Source organism: Filicampus tigris, chromosome 19 (assembly GCF_054856515.1).
Source record: "Filicampus tigris isolate MCC_2025a chromosome 19, RoL_Ftig_1.0, whole genome shotgun sequence".
Taxonomy (NCBI): domain Eukaryota; kingdom Metazoa; phylum Chordata; class Actinopteri; order Syngnathiformes; family Syngnathidae; genus Filicampus; species Filicampus tigris.
In genome coordinates this window covers 8,756,122-8,779,627 of record NC_141235.1, presented here as the reverse complement: position 1 = coordinate 8,779,627, position 23,506 = coordinate 8,756,122, and the positions used below count along the sequence as shown (strand labels likewise).

At 45.7% G+C, this 23,506-nt stretch overlaps 1 protein-coding gene across 6 annotated transcripts; it reads left to right on the top strand.

Annotated features, from left to right (window-relative positions):
* The first annotated feature begins 158 nt into the window (after window positions 1–158).
* On the top strand, window positions 159–23,080 carry pkd1b (polycystic kidney disease 1b). 6 transcript variants are annotated; one of them, XM_086017405.1, is made up of 42 exons: window positions 159–379; window positions 471–663; window positions 1,490–1,698; window positions 1,793–1,911; window positions 2,190–2,337; window positions 2,410–2,675; window positions 2,785–3,510; window positions 3,593–3,724; window positions 4,444–4,619; window positions 4,752–4,888; window positions 4,975–8,630; window positions 8,721–8,855; window positions 9,246–9,359; window positions 9,461–9,743; window positions 9,823–9,919; window positions 10,068–10,196; window positions 10,266–10,407; window positions 10,591–10,728; window positions 10,857–11,004; window positions 11,230–11,919; window positions 12,765–12,900; window positions 12,977–13,232; window positions 13,321–13,516; window positions 14,016–14,183; window positions 14,301–14,411; window positions 14,519–14,729; window positions 14,810–14,933; window positions 15,101–15,238; window positions 15,327–15,702; window positions 15,789–15,903; window positions 16,013–16,227; window positions 16,790–16,992; window positions 17,062–17,259; window positions 17,565–17,719; window positions 17,799–17,996; window positions 18,070–18,238; window positions 18,309–18,491; window positions 18,766–18,870; window positions 18,972–19,106; window positions 19,188–19,390; window positions 19,781–19,892; window positions 20,092–23,080. In XM_086017405.1, exons 1-42 carry the CDS (start codon window positions 280–282, stop codon window positions 20,977–20,979), a joined length of 12,333 nt encoding a protein of 4,110 aa, XP_085873531.1. In that variant the 5' UTR covers window positions 159–279; the 3' UTR covers window positions 20,980–23,080. The 6 variants fall into 6 exon arrangements, 4 of the variants coding, with proteins under 4 accessions (XP_085873531.1, XP_085873530.1, XP_085873532.1 ...); XM_086017404.1 differs by having other exon boundaries at window positions 14,301–14,441; XR_015082686.1 differs by lacking the exons at window positions 19,781–19,892; window positions 20,092–23,080 and having other exon boundaries at window positions 14,301–14,441; window positions 18,766–18,878; window positions 19,188–19,209.
* Window positions 23,081–23,506: the final 426 nt, after the last annotated feature.

The window sequence follows — 23,506 nt, the reverse complement described above, 5'->3', positions numbered from 1 at the left end:
TGTGGGCCTCCTCTGTCCACTCCGTTTCTTTCTATAGCTGTTGCTGAGAGACAAAGTAAAAGTCACCCGGGCGCTCAAAGAGCGGGGGGGGTGAAGAGGCCTTTTGAACAGGCGCACCAACACAAGTCATTGTGGGATGGCTGTGGGACGATGGCACAGTACATTAGTGTGAGGGAATAAAGAAACAACATCAGGGTTAAGATAGGGAAAAGCAAAGTAATTGGGCAGACTTTTCCCTCTAAAACTGCACTGAAGATGAAGGGGAAGTCGAGGTATTAAATGCTGCTTCTTTTGCGCCTCGTACCGAGCAAGATGAAAGTGACTCCGTGGAAGCAGGCATGGAGGATCATTTTCATGCTTTTGATCAGCACATCAGGAGGTGAGAAGGCCTTTCAGCAAACCTGCCCAAATAGTTTTGAATGGTTTATGATGTGTGTGCTCAATTATTCCTTTTGCATGTGATTGTTAAGGCCGCCCTGCAGAAGTCAGCTCCTGTCCAGAAGGTGCTCACGTCCACCTGCCCAGCCTGCGATGCTTCTGGCTCTCCGAGAGGACGTCCACGTGGTCTGAGGCTTCAGCTTCCTGTCAGCAGACTCGCGGAGGACGTGTGGCGGCGGCTGACACTTTGGAGCTGCAAGAGTTCCTCCACCACTCCTTCCCAGTGTGAGTAGAAAAGTGTCATTCCATATGACGTAAAATGGATCAAGGGTGTGATCTCAAAGTACATTAGTTTGAATTTTTTTGAGTAAAGAGCGAACACATTTTTAGTTAACATAAAACATTGTTTTTTTTATTCCTGATTTTTTTTTTTTGGCAGGCAAATTTTTTAGCCATCTTGTGAAAAAATTGTTTCAGGTCAAGGCATTCTGATAAATAATGCATTTGCGGAATAAGAGTTAATCCACTCGTTTTTAGCCATCTCCGGGTGCGGCCATTTTGTCACTTCTGAAAATGACATCACAACTACTCAAGGCTACTCAGAAAACGACCAATCACGGCTGACCTGTTTTCTGAAGCTGAGCCGTGATTGGCCGTTACCTGAGCCCTGAGTAGCTGTGATGTCATTTTCAGTCGACAGAAATGACAAAATGACCCTGAGATGTTAAAAACTGGTGGATTTTACTGCTTAACTCATAATCCACAAACGCAATATTAATCAGAATGCCGCGTTTCAATTTGTAGGCCTGCTGGGAACATATTCTTGAAAAACCATATGTTTGGGTTGATTTCCACTTTAAAGGAGACCTGTTCAATACGTTATGCAATATGTGTCATCACACTTTTGCAAAACTCTGAACGGCTTGCGCGCATATGCATTTTAGGAAATAGCTCACAAAAATGTCACTTAGATGTGTAGCCTACTCTTACACTTGATGAGTGGGCATCCTTTCTGTAACATCTTTTTACATGCAAAAAAGTTGTTTTTCTTCTTTTAATATGCCCCTTTTAAATTACTGTCATACTTGCCTCATTTTCTTTTAAAATCCAGGAAAAGCGCTGTGTGGGTTTGGATTCAGGGAGTAAGTGACTTTGGACCAGACAAGGTTGGATTTGTGGAGTCAGCAAGTCGTCCATGGCGAGATGGAGGCAGTGACAAACATGAAGTGTGCACTCAGATGGCTTTGGGGATGCCTGGACAGTGGCGGACGACCCCCTGTGTTACACAACACTACTTCTTCTGTCAAAATGACATAAATGGTAAGATTTTAAGATTCAGTATGGACTATTTGGAATGATATTTTCGAGTATTCCCATGCTTCACTTCCATGGTGTACTTTGTTGTGTGCCCCAGAGAGCTTACCAGACCCGGAGAGTTATGTGGTGGGAGTTGTTCTGATGACTGGCGTCTACCAGCGGATCCAAATAGATCCCTTACCAACTGTCCCTGATGTTGAACAACTCTCAGTGGAGGTCAGTAAAAGGCCCAGAACAGGCACCAGATTAAGAAGGTTAAGAAGATGGACACCCCCCCCCGATCTGTGTTTTACATTTCTATAAATAAACGAGGGTCCGAGACCTGCCACAAATGGAGACAATTTTACGGGTTACTTGATGCCTTCACAGCGGTCGACAAGTACCAACAGATGCCACAAGATGGTGTCAAAGCACAGTTTTTGTCCTAAACGAAATGCCTTAATTCACTTCAACATAGTTCATGTTTGGAGTGTGACTGTGACTGTGTTCCACAGATGCAGTTGTTCCCTGGCTTGTGGTTCAGCCACGCAGGTCAAGTGACATCCCTGGAACTGGTGGTCCAGCCCGGCTCGACCTCCTCTTTGGCCCGCATTCAAATCCTTCGACCCTACTGCAACCCCAACTACCACCTAGTACCTCCTGGTAAAATAAACTTCATCCTGACAATATGTCAATATCACATATCTTATTCCGGTACTCGCTGTGCTCCTTTAGGTTGCAGTTCTCTGACGAATCCCTTCAGCTGCTGCTCGGTGGTTGCACTGTGCAACACGACAGGGGGGTGCGCCACCGGCCAGTACTGGTGTCATATTCTGGAAGCCTGCCTTCCCAACAATCGTCCGTGTTCGCCTTACGCCTCAGCAGCAGCGGGACGTGGGTTTGCGTTACCACCCCGATATGCAGCCGTCGCTCCTTTTTACCACTTGGTAGCCGACGTGCCGCTGAAAATCCGCCCCGTCTCACACCTGCAAACGTTAAGTGTGAGTATTCAAATATTGTACACGCACTCCAGTTTCACCTTGCGAAATGATTTACAGTCGGAGGATACACAGTGGTTGTCTCTTCTTACGTGCGAACCTGTCACTGTAGGTTCTTCTTCCAGAAGGAGCCATCATCGTGTACCCTGACGATATTGTTGCCGTTCAACACACTCGCGGCCCGGGGGCCTTTCTGCGCTGCCTTGCCGGCGAAGCGCCCCTCAATTCTCCGTGGCGACAGAGTTACCTGTCCCTTCGGGGGACAAAGTGGGGGGGCTGGCGGGAGGGAGGTCTCACTGTCATGCCCCAAGGTGAACACTGGGTGGACGGGGTGGTGTGCGATCTGAGATTGCTTTATGAAGACACTCGGCATGGAGGGACTGAGCGAGGGCGGTTGTTGGAAACAACCACACCTTCTAACACCAAGTCCCGGACTCCTAGTGTGAAATCTACATTTGGGCTGAAGATCGTCCACCCGCCAGTGGATGAAAAGAACCAGATCCACCTTCAAGTTAACGTCGCAACCCTCATTGTTGTCATTGTACTATCAAGGGAGGAAGTCACGTGTTCGTGGTCAGCTCCAGTGCTCCGAACTGGAATCCCCTTCGGCCGATCTTGCCCCGAAGATCTGCTCGAATGCAAGACGTATTCCGAGGATGCGTGGTTCTCGTCCGTGACGCTAGTCTTGCCTTCGGTGGGGGTCCAAACGCTGAACGTCAGAGTGGCAGACGCAGTTAGTTCTCCGAGTTTGAACGTGACACTGTGTAGCTACGAGGCAGTGTCGGGACTCAGCGTGGAGCCACGCAGACACCGGAGGATGTTTGTGGATATTCCTCAGGTTAGAGTGCAAAGCGCGTGGCCCGGTTTTTAAGAAGTGTTACATACAAATGCTTTTGTATATTCTCACATTGTACTTGCAGTCATTTACAGCCCAAGTGGAGAGTGGCTCATCTGTGACATTCTTATGGGTGATTGACAATTTGGAGGCCTTTGCATATGACGGAGAATCTTATAGTGTCGTGTTCAAGAAACCTGCTGAGTACAAACTAAAGGTAAAACACTTTTTTTTTTTTTTTTTTTTAGAGGAAATCAATCCAAACATATTTTTTTCAAGAATATGTTCCCAGCAGGCCCACTAGTTGAAGCACGGCATTCTGATTCATAGTTTGTTTGTGCAGTATGAGTTAAGCAGCAAAATCCACCCGTTTTTAGCCATCTCAGGGGGCGGCCATTTTTGTCATTTCTGTTAACTGTAAATGACATCACAACTACCCAGGGCTCAGGGAATTACCAATCACAGCTCGCCTGTTTTCTAAAGCTGGGCCCTGATTGGTCGTTACCTGAGCCCTGGGTAGTTGTGATGTCATTTTCAGTCAACAGAAGTGACAAAATGGCCGCCCCCGGAGATGGCTAAAAATGAGCGGATTAACTCTTAGTTTGGGTTGACTGAAAATGACATCACAGTTGCTCAGGGCTCAGATAATGACCAATCATGGCTCAGCTTGAGAAAACAGGTGAGCTGTGATTGGTTTTTACCTGAGCCCTATGCAACTGTGTTGTCATTTTCAGTCGACAGAAGTGACAAAATGGCCGCCCCCTGCGATGGCTAGACTTATAAATCATAATCCACAAATGCAATATTAATCAGAATGCGGTGTTTCAACTAGTGGGCCTGCATAGAACATATTCATGAAAAAAAATATGTTTGAGTTGATTTCCCAATTAAAGGATTTTAATAGAACTGTTTAAACAGAATTGAATGATATAACAGGTAACAGCATCCAACCCAGTGAGCTCCCAGAGCAAGCAGCTCCTCCTGACTGTAGACGAAATGAACCCACTCGGTGAGCCTGAGTTCATGTTTGTCAGGCAGGTTGTAGCTGTGGGTGCGACACACCTCTTTACACTCAGGGTCAAAGTGGACATCGCCCTGGCAACTACCTTCAGGTAAAGTACGCTTCTCATATGTGCGCTCAGTGGACACACACTGCACCAGCAACAACAATTCCGAAGTGACAATGTGTCATACAGTAGATGGGATGGGTGGATAATATAAACATGAAATGTTACGTGCTGTAGATGGGATCTTGGCGATGGTAGCAGCAGTGTTCTTCACACTGTGCCTGCCCCGTGTGACACTGTGGAGGCGCTTGCGGAAAAAGGAGAGACGCAAGTGTTTGTGCAGCACTCTATGAACTTTACCTACACCGCAGCAGGTAAACGCTTCACGCCAAAGCATCATCTGCCCTGCTTGTGAGCATGATTTTATTTGCAAAAACGCATCCGGTTTTCATGATTGCAGGTGACTACGATCTCCGAGTGGCAGTTTCCAACCAATATGAAAAAGTAGACAAGACTATCAAGATAAGCGTCCGTCATCTGTTAAAAGGCGTCTTCCTTAACTCCTCCGCTCTAGCGGCCATTGTTAATGAGACTTATCTCTTGGCAGCCTTCACCGATCCTGCCGCCGATAGTGTCATGTACACTTGGGATTTTGGTGACAAATCCAAAGAAGTCCAACGCTCTGAGCCAAAGGTTGAACACACTTTTACATCCACGGGAGATTACAACATCACATTGCGCGCCGACAACAATCTTTCTATGCTTGACACCTGGCTCGTGGTGGAAGTTGCGGAGAAAATAACTGGACTGAGCGTCAGCTGCAACGGACCCAGCGAGTTGGGCTCTGTTACGAATTGCAGAGCTACTGTCGCAACTGGTACCGGGCTTATTTGGGATTTTGACTTTGGCGATGGATCCAAGCAGGGAAACCTTACAAATGGCTGTGTTTCACAAATCTACAAGTTTCAAGGGAACTACGCAGTGAGCGTAAATGTCACTAATTCTGTTAGCCATGCTCACCAGTTTATCGGTGTGGTTGTCTATAGGTTAGCGGTTTTTAGTGTGATGCCGGCTGAGTGTGTCAGGACTGGTCGAAACACAGAGTTTTCTGCTTTACTGAATGGGGATGCGTCCATGCTGGTTTTTCATTGGCTATTTGGTGACGGAACCCCTGTGACTGCGGTGACAGGGCGATCAACAGCTATGCACACGTTTTCCAGCCCAGGGGTTTTTCATGTTAGCTTAACTGTGAAAAGCTCTGTTAGCACCGTGTTTTACAATAGCACTGTCTGTGTTCAAACAGCAATAACTGACATGTCAGTGCAGTCATCTCAAGATATTGCAGCCGCAGGCGACGAAGTATGCTTCAGGGTGTCATTTTCTCCCGAGCAGAGAACAAGTTGCCAATTTAATTGGTTGAGCAGCTCTTCCAGTCAAGCTGCCGTGACGGAAAATAGTCAACAATGCTTTACCTTCAGAGATGAAGGCCTTCATGAAGTAGTTGTAACAGCGAGCAACAAAGTCAGCAGCAAAACAGACAACGTTAGCATCACCGTTCAAAAACCTGTCAGCAATTTCTCCATACGCGGCAGTGAGACCGTGACTGTCAATACCTCGGCATCATTTTGGGTTGCTAACTGCACTGGCAGCAACGTGTCTGTGCGTTGGGATTTTGGCGATGGTTCTGCGGCGACAGAGCAGAAACAAAACGTGTCACGTGTCTTTACGGCAACGGGTCAATTCACAGCCACCGCCACTGCGTTTAACGCAGTAAGTCAAGAATCTGTCACCCTCGAGGTGAATGTCTTGCCTCCTGTTTCAGACTTTAGCCTTCAAACCGAGCAGCCGTACAGTGTGGTCGGAGAGGAAACTTTTATCACAGCGGTTAGCAGTGATGAGTGGAGCGCCACCTACTATTGGACAGTGGATGGTTTGGTTCCAAGGCAACAGGGAACTCGAAAGTTTCGATTTGTTTTTCCCAAAGCAGGACAGTATCAAGTGAGAAGTATAGCCCAGAATCTGGTGAGCAGAAGGGAGGCTGCGATTTCAGTTGAAGTCTTTGAGAGAATAGACGGTCTTCACATGGATTGCCCTCGATTAACCAACATGACATACCTACCGACCCATGAGGATGCGGTGTTTGTTGCTTCAGTCACAAAGGGCTCTAATGTCACATATAAGTGGCTTGCTACACAAAATCCAACAAACCATCAAATGACAGCTGATGGAGAACGTTTCCAGTTGGTCGTAGAAACTCCCGGTCGGCTTACAATTCAATTAAATGCCTCAAACAAGTTGGGTGATACCGGCAGCGTTGCTTCTCTTGTGGCTGTGGAACGTGTGGCAGGTGCACGCATAACAACACGGGCAGATATCGTGGCAGTGGGGACGTTTTTAAACATTTCCGTATCAGTCCTTACTGGTTCTGACCTGAAGTACTTTTGGTATGTGGATAGCAATTTTCCACTCCTTGAGACAGATGCCCCTTTTCTCCTTCACAAGTTCACAAGCCCAGGGCATTGTTTTGTTCAAGTTCTTGTTCAGAACACCATCAGTCAATGCGATGACACTAAAATCTTTACAGTCCAAGAGGAAATAGAAGAGGCGAGTTTTCGAATTGGTGGCAAGATGTTTCCGTTTCATATAAGCACAAATACTGCCGTGCCATTCCAAGGGGTTGTCCGCAAAGGTAGTGATCTGCACTGGGACTGGAAAGTTAGCGATGCCATCGCCACCCTTTTTTGGGAAAGCAACCGCACCTTTACCTACACTTTTCTCCGGGAAGGCTTTTACCGAGTGTCATTGAATGTCTCCAATGCAATTAACTGGCAGGAAATGACAAACAGTGTGATTGTCCAAGATCGAATCGAAGGCCTCACACTAAACATGACCAGGGATACGCTCTGTACTGAGGAGGAAGTAACTTTCATTCCAAAAATCCAAAGAGGAAGCAATGCAAGCTTTGTTTTAATGTTTGAAACTAAAGACTGGACGCATCGTCAGGATGTGGTCGAGGGATTGTTCACCACATCAAACCTTCCAGCAGGGACACTATTTGTTAATCTGACATCTTGGAATAAGGTGAGCAGTGCACAGATGTCAACCCAAGTTCAGATCTTCGAGAATATCAAAACTGTACGACTCTTAACCCCTGCCAGACCCGCCATCGAGGCTCTGAAGGAAGTTCATTTTCAGGTGGATGATCAAAAGGGGTTTTCAGTCAACTACACCTGGATATTTTGCTTAGAAGATACTGAACCTTTGTGGCTGAAAGGAAAAGAGGTCGTCTTTACTCCATTCATGAATGGTTCGTTGTCGCTGACCGTCCTGGCGAGCAATGGCGTCTGCTCCAAGACGCTGAACAAGACTCTGACAGTCGAATGGCCTGTTCAGGAGGTCCGGCTCGTTTGTCACTCAGAACCAGTATTTTCTGGACATGCTGTGCTATTTTCTGCCGAAGTGAACGGAGGGAGCAACTTGAGATACGTGTGGAAATTTGGAAACTCCATCAAAGAATGGGCCGCACATCTCAGTTCAGTCAATCATACTTTTGGCAAAGCCGGTGTTTACATTGTGATAGTCAAGGTCTCCAACGGCGTCAGCCACATGTCTGGGCAACTGCGCGTAGATGTGGTGGAGTTGGAGTGTTCCCGCCCTCAAGCCTCACTTATCCAGAGCCAGCCAACAATCTTTAGATCCAGAGTCAGTTTCTTTGAGGCAAGTGTGGATATTAACTGCTCTGCCTACAAGACAACATACCAGTGGGAGATGTTCAGAGTGTCCGATTGTACTAACGAGAACATGGACCTGACTGGGAACAGAGTCCCGCTCAACGGTACAACGTCACCTTTTCTCCATCTCCCAAAGAATTCCCTTGATGTGGGACTGTATTGCCTTTTATTCACCGTTTCACTTCAAGGGACCCCTTTGCTAGTGCAACAAAAAACCAAAGTCACTGTCCTCTGCTCCCCGTTGGTGGCTGTCATCAAGGGAGGGTCGCATCGACTGTGGCCAAGCACCCGTGATCTTGTTCTGGACGGAAGTGGATCCCAAGATCCAGACGCAGATCGCGGAGGAGAGGAAGCCTTACAGTATCGCTGGACCTTCACGATTGAGGTGTGTGCCTGCGTTCTGTCATTTTTAGTTGGAGTTTTAAGTATGGCATTCTGGTTTTACTCATTTACCCACCTGTGTTTGAATTTGCAGAATTGCACAATTCCCATCGAGAGCAACAGTAGTAGTGTGATTGTACCCAGCAAGCAATTACATCCAGACACCATCTATACGTTCACCCTAATCATAAAGAAGACGGGAAGGACACCGGTATCCTTCACACAGACGGTGAGTTTTGACTATAACAGCCGTTCCCAAACATTTTAATCCAAGCAGCCCCTTTCTAAGATTACAGAGTTGCGCACCCTTAAAAACAAAAATCTATGTATCATTTATGAACTACTTTTCAGATGTTGCATTATTTTTACAACTCATCTTTGATTAGTCTTTAACCCTTTACTTCATTGAAGTAGGCCACTATCGCCATAATTGTATTTTAATGATTCATAATTTTTTGTATTTTTTATAGTATAGTTTTACCCTATAATTCAATATACTGAACAGTACAGTGCTTATCAACACCGCAGCTGTCTAAAATTAACAGTGTTGGTAATTGCCATTATTATTTCTTCAACGTGATGTTTAAACGTGAAGCACTTCCCAATGTCTACTGTTTAGGTAACTGTGCGTGAGGCACCCCAGCTTCCTGTGTTTTTGGAGTGTGTATCCTGTCCAGGCCACACCCACATCATCCTGTCTGGGCATTGTGGAGAGTGTGATGACCGAGCCCAGGTATCATTTCAATTTATAAGAGCATATCAGTTGGATTGGTTACAACTATGTTGTAAAATTAATTAAATACGCCGTGGTCGACTTTGCACCTGTCATCACAGTACAGCTGGAGCGCCGACGATGAGTCGGGCGCACCGTTTGACCTGGGCAAGGCCGCCATCTCTACAGGAAGATACTCGTCGAAATTGGCGCTGCGTTCGGACGCGCTGCTGTCGGGTCGCATGTATACCTTCACCCTCAATGTGACTCTGCCTGGCAGTGGGAGGTGGGGCAGTGCAAGCCAGACGGTTGTACCTAACAAGCCCCCTAGTGGAGGTCTGTGCGAATTGAACCCAGAGTCACGCATCCATCCGTTGGGGACTGTCGTCACCTTCAACTGCACGGGTAATCAACACAAGCCTGCATTGTTATTTATTTTTGGTATCATATACAATATGTACTTGTATGTTCTGTTTGATGGCAGGGTGGAAAGATGAAGAAAGCACATCGTCTGAGCTCATCTATACCTTTCAAGTTGCACCGTGCCATCCCACAACGTGCCCTGTTCTCACTCTGTATAAGTAAGTTGAACGGCAAAGCATGACCAGAATAAGTTCATCCATCCCTTTTATAGCTCACTTATCCTCATTAGCCTCACGGCGGATGCGCCGTCAAAATCGTTTCTGTAGTCTGTACAGCATGTGAAGGCTTATTTTTTTCTCCCCCAAGGGGTACTCGATCAACTTTTGGCAGTCTTGTTCCAGTGGGGAGTCCTGCGCCAGGACAAAACAAGTCACTTATCACCGTTACTTTGCTCATAGAAGACAATCGTGGGTTAAGTGTCATTGCCCTAAACAGGTAATCCACCCTTTTAATGAGTTACATGCACATGTTCTTTGTATTGACAAACGTCTCTTTACTTTTCAGAACTCTGAGTGTCCAGAGTCATCTAAATGCCATTGAGTGGCTTCCAACAAAGAGCCAGGAAGACATGTGGGCCGTCGTCCAACGTGGCAACCCTCAGGAAATCGTCCCCTATTCCATTGCGCTCACCAGTCGACTCAATCAGGTAACATCCGAGACCAGATCGATTTCCGAGATGGACAGAGCATTTCGCTCTTTTCAGTGAGAGACATTACTCACCATTGCATCTTTTATTTCCAAGTATTTACATCTGATAAACAACTGAGCAGAAGACGTCTCTCTTGGTATTCATGTAGTAGTTAGTATGACATTTAACTTTGATCCACAGATGGAGTCTGGACAAAGTACCAGAGAGCTCACAATGAAGAGGGAGCTAAGAGAAAATGTTACCAAAGCTTTGGTGTCCCTCCCCATTTCCTCCATGGTGGATGTTGTTCAAATCAGCTCAGCTTTAGCCCAGTCCGCTGTAAGAATGTACTTTTTGGTCTCCGTTCCGTCATTCATTCAAACCTATAAAAATTGTTACAGTCGAGAATCATTCACTAGCTGGAGTACAATACAGCAGAGTTTGCAACCATTCTCTTTATTCCGCAGGCTGTTCCTGCTGAGTACATGTGTGTCGACTGTCAGGAGAAGGTTCTCCAAGCAGTTGGGAAGATGATTCGTGTGATGGAGGAAAACAAAAGCCCTGGTGGTGGACTTTCAGAGTTGGACACAGGGAAGAACATCCTTCGCATTGTAGGTAGGGTTGCAAAGTCCAGAACGTTCATTCATTGGTTGATCGTCATTGAGCAGCTCTGAAATTGAAAAACGTGCAGCTAAACGATGATCGGTATCGGAATCGGTATCTGCAGATCTCCCTCGTGACTGACCCTATGGGAATCGGCAGCATAAAACTTACACATGCAAACTCACGTTGACAATTAAGAGTCTTCAGTCAACCTAACTTGCTTTTTTTTGTTTACAGGTAGCTCTCTGGCTTCGACATCATTATCAGCCATGGCCTCGGCTTCTCAACACAATTGCTCCAGAACTCTGCAGGCCGCATCGGTCATCACCTTGTCGGCAATTAGCCAGGCAGGGGCCTTAATGCGCTCCCTGATGCATTCAGCCGTTCCCGGCGAGGCGCCCCTTTCGCTCGTCACACCTTATATCAGTACGGCTGGTTTCTATGGCGACCCTACCAACCTTCTCTGCTCTAAGCAGTCGAAGCAACCTCCCGCAATTCCTTCCCACTTATCAACTCCGCCATGTCCGTTTGAAATCCCCACCTCACTCACCACTCACCTTAAGAGTCAGCGCTCAGAGTTGGTGCAGGTGGTTTTAGGCCTGGATGAGTCTCACTCTTTGCTGGCTGCAGCTGACCCTCCAATCTCCACCACTCTGGTTGCCATGGAGATCACCACCCCTCAGGGCGAACCCGTACCCATCCGGGATCTTGAGCCTGACCAGGCTATTGGAGTCACCCTGCACAGGAAGCTTCCTGTGGCGATGAGTAACGCAAGTAGGGACGGGAGAGTGGATGGACATGCTAATGGTACATGTCCCACTGTTACGCTTCCACTCCAGGGATGTCTGAACTTTACAATCAAAAATGTGGGTGGCCTAGATCAAAATACAGGTTTATACATCTCCTTCAATTTCAGTCTGTTACCAGGTAAATATATATTTTTTTAATCTCACATTGCCAGTATTTATTATCTTTTTTTACAATAATATGTTGTATGCAAAATCCATTCTTTTTTATCCATCTTAGGAGGCGGCCATTTTGTCTCTCACTGTTGACTGAAAATGACATCAGTTGCTCAACCAATCACGGCTTACCTGTTTTTCTGAAGCTGAGCCGTGATTGGCTGTTACCTTAGCAACTCATTTTCAGTCAACAGCAAGTGACAAAATGGCCGCCCCCCTCAGATGAATGAAAACAGGTGGATTTGGCTGCTTAATTCGTATTCGTTTAGACCAGTTGGGCTGCATAGAACATATTATCGTCAAGAAAATGTGTGGGTTGACTTCCTCTTTGAAGCTTTTCCTTATATGCACTGAACCTAGCTACAAATAGCATAATGTGAGTGAATGGTGTAATATGAGTATTTCACAAAAATACACATTTGAAGGCTTGGAACTCATGAAAGCAGCACCCAAAAACATAGTGTATACATTGTAAAATGTTTATTTCATATACTGTAGAGTAATTATATCATATGAAGGCAGCATCACACTTTTCATGGTCTCCCTGTTCCTAGCGTGGCTTAGCTCCACGTACTTTAGCTTCCCTCCACATTCCAAAAACATGCAGTTGCAATTGAAGAATCTACTGTAAGCGGTGTATCCCGCTTTTCCCCTAAAGTGCCCTGGGACCCACGACTAATGACGACTAGCACGATCGAAAATAAACTGATGTATAGTATATAGTTTTCAAAGCATTTCTTTCTTTGACATTTCAGTTCAATGATCATTAGCTTATGAATATGATGTGCTGAATACATTATACGTCTGTAGGAGTTACTTCAAAGAGTGCTGGCCATATTCAGGTAGAAATGACAAGTGGATCTCAGGATGCCTTCGCAAAAGAGTGGCCGATCAATCTTTCGGCTCTGAACTCCTTCACAGAGAAAACTATATTTCTTTCTCCACTGTGAGTACACTTTTATTCACGTGTCTTGCATTAGTTTAACTTCATTGGATTCCCCCCCCCCCCCCCGTCATTACAGTTTAAATCGGACAGCGAAGACTCTGTCTGTCAGCCTGACCTCATTGGAGGTGGAGGGTGCTCCTGTCGCCGTGTCATTATGTGTGTTCAGCTCTCTGTGCCAGTACTACAGCCTCAAGGAGAGGACTTGGACGAGTGAGGGTCTCAAACCACTGGAGGGAACCACACTCCAAACGGTGCACTGCCTCACGCACCACCTCACCATGTTTGGGGCTAGTTTGTTTCTTCATCCTGGCGCCGTTGTGCTCCTGCCGCCTGTATGTTGTTTAATTCGGCACACATGAGGAGTGACAGCAGTAAAGGACCGAGTAAATATAGTCCCTTGGAATTATGCTCCATTTCCAGGCAGCTGGTCACGGTCTTAATGTGATGGTGGGGATTGTATGTGCTGTCCTGATCCTGATTCACCTGTTGGTGGGACTCGTTGCCCATAAACTGGACCACCTGGACACCCTGAGACTGAGCCAAGTGCCCCTGTGTGGTCGAGCAGGACTGTATCACTACAGAGTGCTGGTCAAGACTGGTTGGAGGCACGCGGCAGGTCAGCAAAAAGTGACACATTTGACGGAGAAATCAACCGAAACATATTTTTTTCAAGAAAATGTTCCCAGCAGGCCACGGCATTCTGATTAATGTTGCGTTTGTGCAATATGAGTTAAGCGGCAAAATCCACCCCTTTTTAGCCATCTCAGGGGCGGCCATTTTGTCATTTCTGTCAACTGAAAATAACATCACAACTACCCAGGGCTCAGGGAACGACCAATCACAACTCACCAGTTTTCCAATGCTGAGCCGTGATTGGCCATTACCTGAGCACCAGGTAGTTGTGATGTCATTTTCAGTCGACAGAAGTGACAAAATGGCCGCCCCCAGAGATGGCTAAATACGAGTGAATTAACGCTTATTCGAATGCCTTGTTTCAAATAGTGGGATGGCATAGAACATATTCCTGAAAAAGGGTTGATTTCCTTTTTCATGGCAAAACATGGCTCATAATTCAGTGCGGCAAATCATAATGCAGAACTTGCTTATCTCATCAGGCACTACAGCACATGTTGGCATCAGTCTGTACGGCGTAAACAAGAGCGGCTCTCGTCATCTGCAAAGGGTTGGAGCTTTTCAACGTGGCAGCCTGGACCAGTTTCACTTGGAAACGGACGTCAGCTTGGGGGAAGTTTGGAAAATTCGGATCTGGCATGACAACACAGGTGCGCGGTGACAGCAGAAATACAGTTGAACCTCTAAGGGCGAATTGTTGTCAACCCAAAATGGTGGCCCACTTCATCATTTGAGTTGCCCATCCCTGCGCTTTACCGTCCATGTAGGCTTGGACCCATCCTGGTATGTTCAACATGTGGTTGTCTGGGACCCTGTGACAGACCACATGTTCTTCTTCCTGGTGGATGACTGGCTCTCCGTGGAAAATCCAAAGAATGGTACAGTGGAGAAAGAAATCCTGGCCTCATGTAAGATTACTTAACTTCCGCCAAGAAAACAGAGAACATCAAGTCGAGTAATAAAATGTTGAACTCGTTCCTCCCAGGTCCAGAAGAGCTTTCCCAATTCCAGCGAATCCTGTCCTCCCAGTTGATTTTTGGGATGGTGGAGCGACACCTGTGGCTGTCACTATGGGAACGCCCCATTCACAGTGTTTTTACTCGAGCTCAGCGAGTTACCTGTAGTGCTCTCATGCTGCATCTCTACTTGGCATTGGGTGCTCTGTGGTACGGGGCCGTGGGTTCCCAGGGGCACAGGTAGGCAACCGAATGACCATCAAGGCGTTTGAATGCATGAGCAGCGTTTCAATAATTAGCATTTGATGCGTTCCTACAAGTGGGCCAGTGTCGGCCAAACTGCTGCTCAGTATGGAAACTGTTGCTGTGGGGATGGTTGTTGCAGTTCTGCTCTTTCCTCTCCAGTGTTTGATCTGCTTTTTGTTTCGAAAAGCCCACAGTCAGGTAACCTGCATTTGAACAAGAAATACACACATTCAGCTATTGTAATGATCAAATTGACAATTATTGGATTGAAAAAGAAAATCAATGTAAAGCACGGACCATAGAACTACAATGGAACATAATTTAACGTGAATATGTTTTTTTTTCTTGTTTTTTTTTTAACACAGGTCATTGTGGACATGTCAGTTCCTTCTTCACCAGTTTGTTATTCTGTGGAAATGGATGTCAACCTTGACCAATCAGAACTATCAGGGCCATCTTTTTTATCCGGATCCTCCAGCCGACTCCAAGATAGTCCCTCATCCGTGAGAATACACAAACACACTTTTCCTGCTGTTCTTCCGCTCAAGCTCTTATTACTGAACCCCCTATTTTTGAATGATTTTGTCTTAGTTATTGGAGAGCAAAGCTTTTGACTCCAGCATCCTGGACTTCTGGGCTGCGTCTGGTTTGGTGCCCGGGACCGATGCCACGTGTCAGGAAGAGATGGCGGCTTCCTGGGCTTCGTGCGACAGTCTGCTCAAAGAGTCCGAATCCCTCCACCGCCGCGAGGCCTCGCCTGCTTTGTGCGCGACGCGCCAACTCAGGAGGAAAAAAGCTCGCATGCAGCTGCACCTGAGCCCACGCTCCTCATCTGACCCACCTGCTGCCCTTCTCCATCCCCTCCAAAAAGACACGATGGACCATCACTCTCCTTTGCAGGATCAAGATGCTGCCGAGCCACTGCATGCTCACAACCACAATATGAAAACCTTTTTGACCCTGTCCGGTAAGAAAATATTTGACCTAGTTTGTCACAAAAATGAGTATGCACAAAAGGCTTCTTCTATATTTGAGTGTATGTGTGGCTTTCAGAAGAGAATCTTTTGAGGTCAATAGAAAAAGCAACAGAGGACCCTTTCCATTTCTCCCAAAACAACTCGGACAGCGGTCGGGACTCGCCAACAACGACCTCGTCATTGTCAAACACGTGAGGCCCGTACATCTCACTGCATCACTTGCGTGGCTTGTTTACTGAGATTTCAGACATGACGCAAGATCATTTGGATTCAATCTTCTTATTCTTGTCTTTTTCTCAGCCGGAGCACCTCGTGTAGCAGTTGGTCGGATCACACTGATGATAAATACCTCCAGGAGCCAGAGTACTTGACGTTCGAGCCACATTCGGGTCCTTCGCAATGCCAGACAAAACTCTCCAGATGTCCGTCCGTACTATCCTTGGACTCGGTGGCCAGCACCGTCCTGCCGAGTCCTTCCCCTGACTCGACAAGATGCTCGTCCACCACGCGCATTGGTACAGAAATTGGGGTGGGAAATTGTAATCAGAGGGTTTTAGTTCCCAAAACCCTCTGATAAGCACCTCCGCCTCCTCGCTTTTATTTTCTTAAGAGTCCCTGATTACAAAGGTGTTCCTGCTCTAAGGGAAAGTGGAGCGAAAACAGCTGGAACACTCTGAACTTGTTTTCTCTATGTGTGTGCGTGGGTGTGTGTGTGTGAGTGTGTGTGTGAGCCATTATCATACATATGTGGAAGCAAAGCACACCAAGCAAGTTGGGCCTGGATATGGAAAAAGCTAAAGCTAAACCCACAAGCTAATCAAGCTAACAAGCCTAATCATGAAAAACCTAAAGCTAAACCCACAAGCGAATCAAGCTAACAAGCTTAATCATGAAAAACCTAACACATGAATCGTGATATACATTATTATTCTCACAGAAATGCAAAATGAATATCCATAGTAGTGTTAACCTAAATTCTTCTATTTTGTTCTTCCATGCTTTCTTCTTCTAATTTCTGCCAGTTTGGGTGCACTATGCTAAAATGTGAAAAATCAGTATGCATGTACCCCGCTTTAGGCATCGCTCGAGGTCAGCCTACCCGGCGGCTTCCTCCCTGGATGTTGTGTGTGATCTACCCTCTTTTGGCCACGCTGATCGGAGCATGCCTCGCTCTTGTCGGAATCTACGGCGGCTTCTTCTCCAGAACGGTTGTCCTCATGTGGCTCATATCCGCGCTGTCCGCCTTCCTCACTTCTGCTCTCCTGCTGGAACCCCTCAAGGTCAGTTTCATCAGCGACGGGTTGATCAAGCTTCTTTGAACTTTGGCAGGTTTATTCTACCTCCCTTAGGTGTGCATCCAGGCCTTGATCTACACCGTCATTTGGCGACCCGTGGATCCAGAGGTGGAGGACCAGCTGGCCCACGAGACCACGGTGGCGAGAGCATTTGGAGAACACGGCGGGAAGGTTCGACCACCCTGCGGCTACGGACTGCTGCAGGCCAAAGAGGAGGCTCGGAAAGTCCGCGCGCTGCGGTCACTCATGAGGGTGGGAAAAGGAAAGACAAAAACTTGCGGCTTTGTTGCGTTTCACACTCGAAAAACTGTTGGGTGAAAAATAACACAATTTTGCGTCAAAAAAGGACCGATCCACTACTTTTTCCAAAAATGAGTAGTTCTATACTAAACAACCCCAACAACTGGGCTGTTTTGTACAAAACATCACAAGAAGGTGGGTCAAATTGACCCAATTTGTGGATCGATCCATTTTTGACCCCAAATTGTGTCATTTTTAACCCAACTGTTTTTAAGAGTGCATGTTTGTATGAATTGTCTTTTTCCCCTCTTTTGAAGCATTGCGTGGTCCAGCTGCTCTTTCTGTCGCTGGTGCTCATGGTGAACTACCAGGACAGTGTGGAAAGGAGGCAGGGAGGGATGTTGCACTCTGCTGTTCGGCGCCAGCTTCACACTGCGCCCTTGGGGGGGCCAAAACTAACATCTATCAGAAAGTGAGCACACCGCTACAGTCGAAGTGAGGACTGGGAAGCAAAAAAATACTAAAAACGGTGACGAACGGCGCGGTTACAGCTGCTTCGATGCCGAGCAGTGGATGAACAGCACTTTGGTGACATACCTGCACCAAAACGCCCTACTGCGCATTGTGGGGACCCCGCGTCTGCTGTACGGATACACACCGGGCCAGGCGCAGGTCACTCTTGGAAACAGCAGCGCGGCCACGCGCCGAGTCCTGGCCAACCTTCACATGGGCGCCTTTTGCATGAAGCGGTAAGTAGATTGACTGCGTCATCTCCAAAAATGCTTAGCGCTCGATGCTAATCGCGCTAAATGTCGTGCTTAGGCTCAAGACCCTCTCGTTGGATTTCACGCAGTACCACAGAGAGTCTGGCTTATTTCTCTGTCTGTCCATCCAGCTCGATTGGACACAAACAATCACTTCGTCCGTCTCCATCTACCCGCTCGTCATCCCATCATCACGTGAAGGCGCGGACCTCCAACTGGTCCTGATGGTAAAAACCAACCCAGGCGTAAACCCTCATCTTCAATTCGGTTTTTGAACGTTCTGGCTTCATTCGACAGGTTTTCCTTCTCACTTCCGCTCTCCTCATATTGATCGGGGAATTGTGGTCGATCGCGAGTGAGCGCGCTCAGTATCTGCCTCGAGGTAAACGCTGGCTCCAGCTCCTGTTGGCTGCATTGTCTTTGGCGACAAGTGCGCTTCACCTCTGTTTTCGATCCCGGGCCGCTTCCTGCGTTTCCCAGGTAAAAATACAATCAAACAAAAAATACGACTGAGACGTAGCTTCAGTCTCCTACCTCCTCCCCCCCCGAACGAGCGGTCCGGCGTAGGAGAGGCAGCATGGTCCCACAGGGCTAACATACCAACAATTAGCCCTTATTTTAGTGCTTTTATTGTTATAAAACACTCTAAATAGATACGTTTGAGTGGATCCAGTCAATCTAATCCAATAAATGTCATCTGCACCGATTGGAAAAAATAACCCCCCCACGCATCTGATCCTCCCCTCTGATTTAGCTGCGATCTCGGCCTGACAGCTTCATCAACTTCCATGAATCTGCTCTTTTGACTCAGAGGTCTTCTCAATGTGCAGCCGTCTTACTCACTTTTCTGGTCCTGAAGGTAACCGGGTAACATTTCTCCAGAACACACACACACACACACAATAATACCAGCCTTTGATTTTCCATTGCAACGCAGCCTCCCATCATTTTCTTTTCCAGCTGTTGGGAACATTAAGATTTGTGCGGAGGTGGGTTGTGATCATCAGAGTCCTGAACAGAGCCTGGAAGGAGTTGTGGACCTTAAGTTTACTCTTAATGCTACTGCTTTTGTTCAGTGCTCACCTCGGGAAAACGGTAAGGGGAAGAAAAGAATCAGTTATCAAAAAAATATATATATAATAATAAATGGATTTGACATCTCTGCTGTGGTTTCAGCTCTTCTCACAGTCAGTGGAAGGCTTTTTGTCCATGCATCAGGTTTTTGTGTCCTTGATGTCCATTCTGCGTGGCCGGCTTGGCCTCCAAAGACTATGCCGGGTCCACCCTGTCGTCGGACCTTTGTTTGGACTTTTACTGATGGGTGCGGGTGTCTGGTTTTTGGCTAAACTCTTCGGGGCCGTTCTCATACGTGCATACAGGTACTGTGCAAGTCGTTTGTGTTGAATTAGTGTGTTGAATTAGTGATGACCTAAGCACGAATGAGATGCTTAAAAATGACATTTTAATGACTGATTTTTAATGCTCTAATTTCCATGGTGAGCCCAGAACATTCACTCGTGGTTTATAGTTGACCAACTTTCCATAGCTTCAAATGTGGACAAAAAATATTTATAAAAAAAAAGAGTCACAAACATGAAAAATGAAATCGCAATGATGGTGAAATGCAAGTCTGAGTTGCGGCCAAACTGTAATGGCAACAACTCAGTCATGAGAATCAAGTTGAACTGAGCATTTTCTTCCACAATGTTCTTGCAGCAACCAGAGTTGCTATTACTTGGTTTCACGCAGCATGCGTTTTGTCGTTGAAGGGCTGAGAAAGCGGACATTTACCGTCCGACAGCTGAACCTCAGGACTACGAAATGGTGGAGTTCTTCATCAAGAGACTCAAGCTGTGGATTGGACTCACAAAAGCTAAAGAAGTGAGTGTAAGCGTTAGTTGACTTTGAGGCTTGCAGCTTGGTGTGTTAGCGGTTAGCGCATCCGCCCGCTTTTTCTCTCCATGCTTTTGTGATGGATGGATGGATGAATGGATGATTTTTTTTTTTTTCCATAGAATATGTCTATATAAAAAGTAGTGACTTCATGTAACTGATGCTGGCTGTTTCCTTTCTGTTCTAGTTCAGGCACAGGGTGAAGTTTGAAGGCATGGACGTTCCTCCTTCCAGAGCGTCCCAGGAATCCCGTCTCTCCACTCTTTTTTCCTCCCTTCCATCGTCTCACTCACCATCCTCGTCGCCTTCCTTTTCATCCCCGCGCCCCTTGTCGTCGTCCCTCTCTGTCCTGTCTGACGACTCGACACTTTCTGAACAAGGGTTTGACGTCCAGCAATTCCTGGACCACCTGCTGCCGTGTGTAAATGCTTTGCTTTCTCAATTCGATCGGGTCACTCAGATAACGGAGGATTTGAACGACCTGGAGATTGAACTTGAGGACATTCTATCCAGGAGAAAGAAAAGTAAGATCGGTAACAAGGAGAAACGTGAGGACAGATTCCAAAAATCCGCAAATCCAAAGGATCAAGAGGGTGACGGGAGGGTTAAAGGTGAAGTGAGACGCAGGAGGACAGGTCTGCTTTACACTAATCCACAAAAATCTGTTTCAGCCATGTTTCCTTTCACTCCGTCCACAATCCATCCCCCGGCTGCACCGGTCCATCTCTTCCCACGTACACGGAGCTCTCACTCAGAATCGGAATCGCTGCATCTACAGTATCACATGTCTCGGGACGCAGCTGAAGCTGCAAAGCCAACAATGGGAAGCTCTAATTTGCATCCCGTAAATTCTCCTGGTTTTATAGGTTTTCCCAAAAGAAGAGCGTGGCATTCTGGAAGCTCGCACTCAGCAGATGCAGCCCAGAGGTTGTGGCTAAAACAAGGCGGAGTCGCCCCGTGTGGCGGTTTTGCTCTCACCTTCATCAGACCAAATAGCGAAGAGGGCATACGAAGACGTATCAGTGATGGGGCGCCGAAAAAGAGGAAGGCTTGGATCTCGGAGGGGCCTTCCTAAACATTTGTACTTCGAAATGATCTGGGTGATTTGTCGAACAATTCTAATGTCTTTATGGTACATATACTCAAGAGAGTGGTGCATTTAATGTTTGGATAAGTTCAACACGGAATAATATTTCATGCTATATGCATACAGTTTACTGCGGAGGGGGGGGCGGTTCTCAGCAGATTAAAGACGAGAGACAACAGGGTCTCAAGTTAGTATATTATATTTTTGTGGGGCTTTCAGTAGCTTCAGTAGCTTGCCAAACGCAAGTACAGGACATTTTTGCTAGCATCAGTTTAAGTGTTAAAATATTATGACATGGAGTAATATGGCCACACTGAAAATGAAAGTTATAAAAACATTTTGATTTAAAAAAAAAAATAATAATAATAATAATAAAAAAAAAAAATCTGTGTTATACTGTGGTAGAAAAAAGTTGTTTATTTCATCTAAGACAAAAGGGTGAGACATTCAGCTTTTTAATTTTTTTTCATATTTTTTAAATATAATAAAACTTAGTTTGGTAATTTGTAAGCAAGATCCTTTTTCTTTTTTTTTTTTTTTTTACATTTTTCTACACAGAAACTTGCATAATATCCTTTTGTAACATTCAACATATATATATTTTTTAACTGTAATAACTTGTGACAGAACATTCTGCACGTAAATGTGTGCACCTTTGTGATACCTTTTTTAATTTGAAAAGAAAATTGATACCTTTTAACAAGAAACGTTTGCAACCTAAAGTGTAAAAAGGTTTGAGCAAACGCTTGGTTAGTCATCGTCACACAAAGTAGCTGCATTACTATTGAATAAATGTGACCTTACCTATGAATAAATATTTAAATTGCGTTCATCCATTTATCAGTATGTACGTTGCAAAAACGCGTTTTGGTGCAATTTATAGTCGTAAGAAGCGTTAATTACCAACGCTTGAGAAAACGCTTTAGCTTACCACATTAGCAAGGCGTGAGCAGGCCACAAGTGATCATTTAAGTTCAAAGTGAGCAAAAGCAGTGAGTTTTAAGAATATATTGAAGATTGACCACTCACCTTGTTTCACCAGTATCCGATGATTTTGTTGAGATGTGTGCGGAGCAGCAGGTGGGCGAGGACGACTGGAGGCTGCCAGCGAGCTGAGAAAGAATGATCGTCTTCTTCCCCGACTTAAATAGGTTTCCGGTGATGACGTCACTTACAGAGAAAAAACCCCAACTTATTTAACACAGAAAGCTCAGTAGTCGACGCTGGTAAAACATTTTTGCAAAAAAGATATTAAGTTAGCAACACTGAGCAGCCCTAGCTGTAGTTAAAAATCCCCAGGTTGTCAAGGTAAGTAAAAACCGTCCTTTAGGCACCTGAGAACTCTTTTGAATTGAGGAAAAAATAATGATTCCTTTAATATGGAGAAATCACATTCATTCATTTTAAATTAAGGCCGGCACGGATGACTTCGACATCGCCAAATAAAGTGTGAAGGTGTTTGTTAGTTTTGTCTTAGGTTTGTCTTAAAACCGTTTACCTTAACCTTAACTCCAATCCCGTGTTGCATATTATCCATAGGACTATGTTGATGTTTTTGTGCAAAGAGACAGTGAAGGCATGATTCTCTCCGTTGAAGCTCAGTTCTTCTCACAGCCTGCAGCATGGTATTTATTCTTCATTTTGCCTTTTTAAAGTTAAATTGATTGTGGAACAAGTATTTAGAAGTGTGGGAACCATGTCAGGGGTTCGCAACAGCGTAACAGAGGCGCAAATCCCCCCAAAATAAAACTGCACAATATATATCATATAAAATAATAATCGTAATAATAATAATAATAGGTCCGACGCTACTTCGCGTTTTTTCCACCTATCGCGCCGGGTTCTGGTCCCCATTAACCGCAATAAATGAGGGATCACTGTACATTTGTGTAAATCACAAATACCGTATTTGTGGATCTGAAAAACGTGTGAAAATCACGGATGCATTTATGTGTGAATCATTTTGAGACAAATCTCTCCCCATATGTGAAGCAATCACTCTTCCATTGTGGACATCAGCTTTGGGGTGGAAGACTATTCAAAGACGCTTGTCTTTCAGAACACCAGACACTGAGGTCTCCAGCGAAGATGTGCGGCATTTGCTAACCTAGATGTCAAAGTTGGACACATGAGCATTTTGTGTCCATGGCATATTAATAATGTGTCCACAAATAAAAATAAAAATCTCATATAATGTTTGGATCTCCATTGACGTTAGTGGCTCCATTGTTGGGAGCTGTTTTTATTCTATTTTAAATCCTGATATGAGAAGGTGGTCCATCTCACATTCTCCATCCACAGCATAGCTTAATTGCATTGCTTCTTAGAAAGTGAGACACCTAAGATTTAAACCTATTCATATGTACGAACATTGAAGAAAATAAAATAAAAATCTCAACAATGTATTGATTCAGAACACTCCCGATCTCGACTGATCTGACTTTACCATTCCCTTAAAGAGTAACATGCATTTAAAGTGCATGACGGCCATGAAGTTTAATAGACATTTTCTTAC

Excerpts from the sequence above, each read along its gene's own strand:
- pkd1b (XM_086017404.1), top strand. The coding sequence starts at position 280 with ATGCTGCTTCTTTTGCGCCTCGTACCGAGCAAGATGAAAGTGACTCCG. Across the intron at positions 4,889-4,974 it reads CTTTACCTACACCGCAGCAG|GTGACTACGATCTCCGAGTG; the intron begins GTAAACGCTTCA and ends TCATGATTGCAG. Across the intron at positions 17,720-17,798 it reads AAACTAACATCTATCAGAAA|CTGCTTCGATGCCGAGCAGT; the intron begins GTGAGCACACCG and ends GCGCGGTTACAG.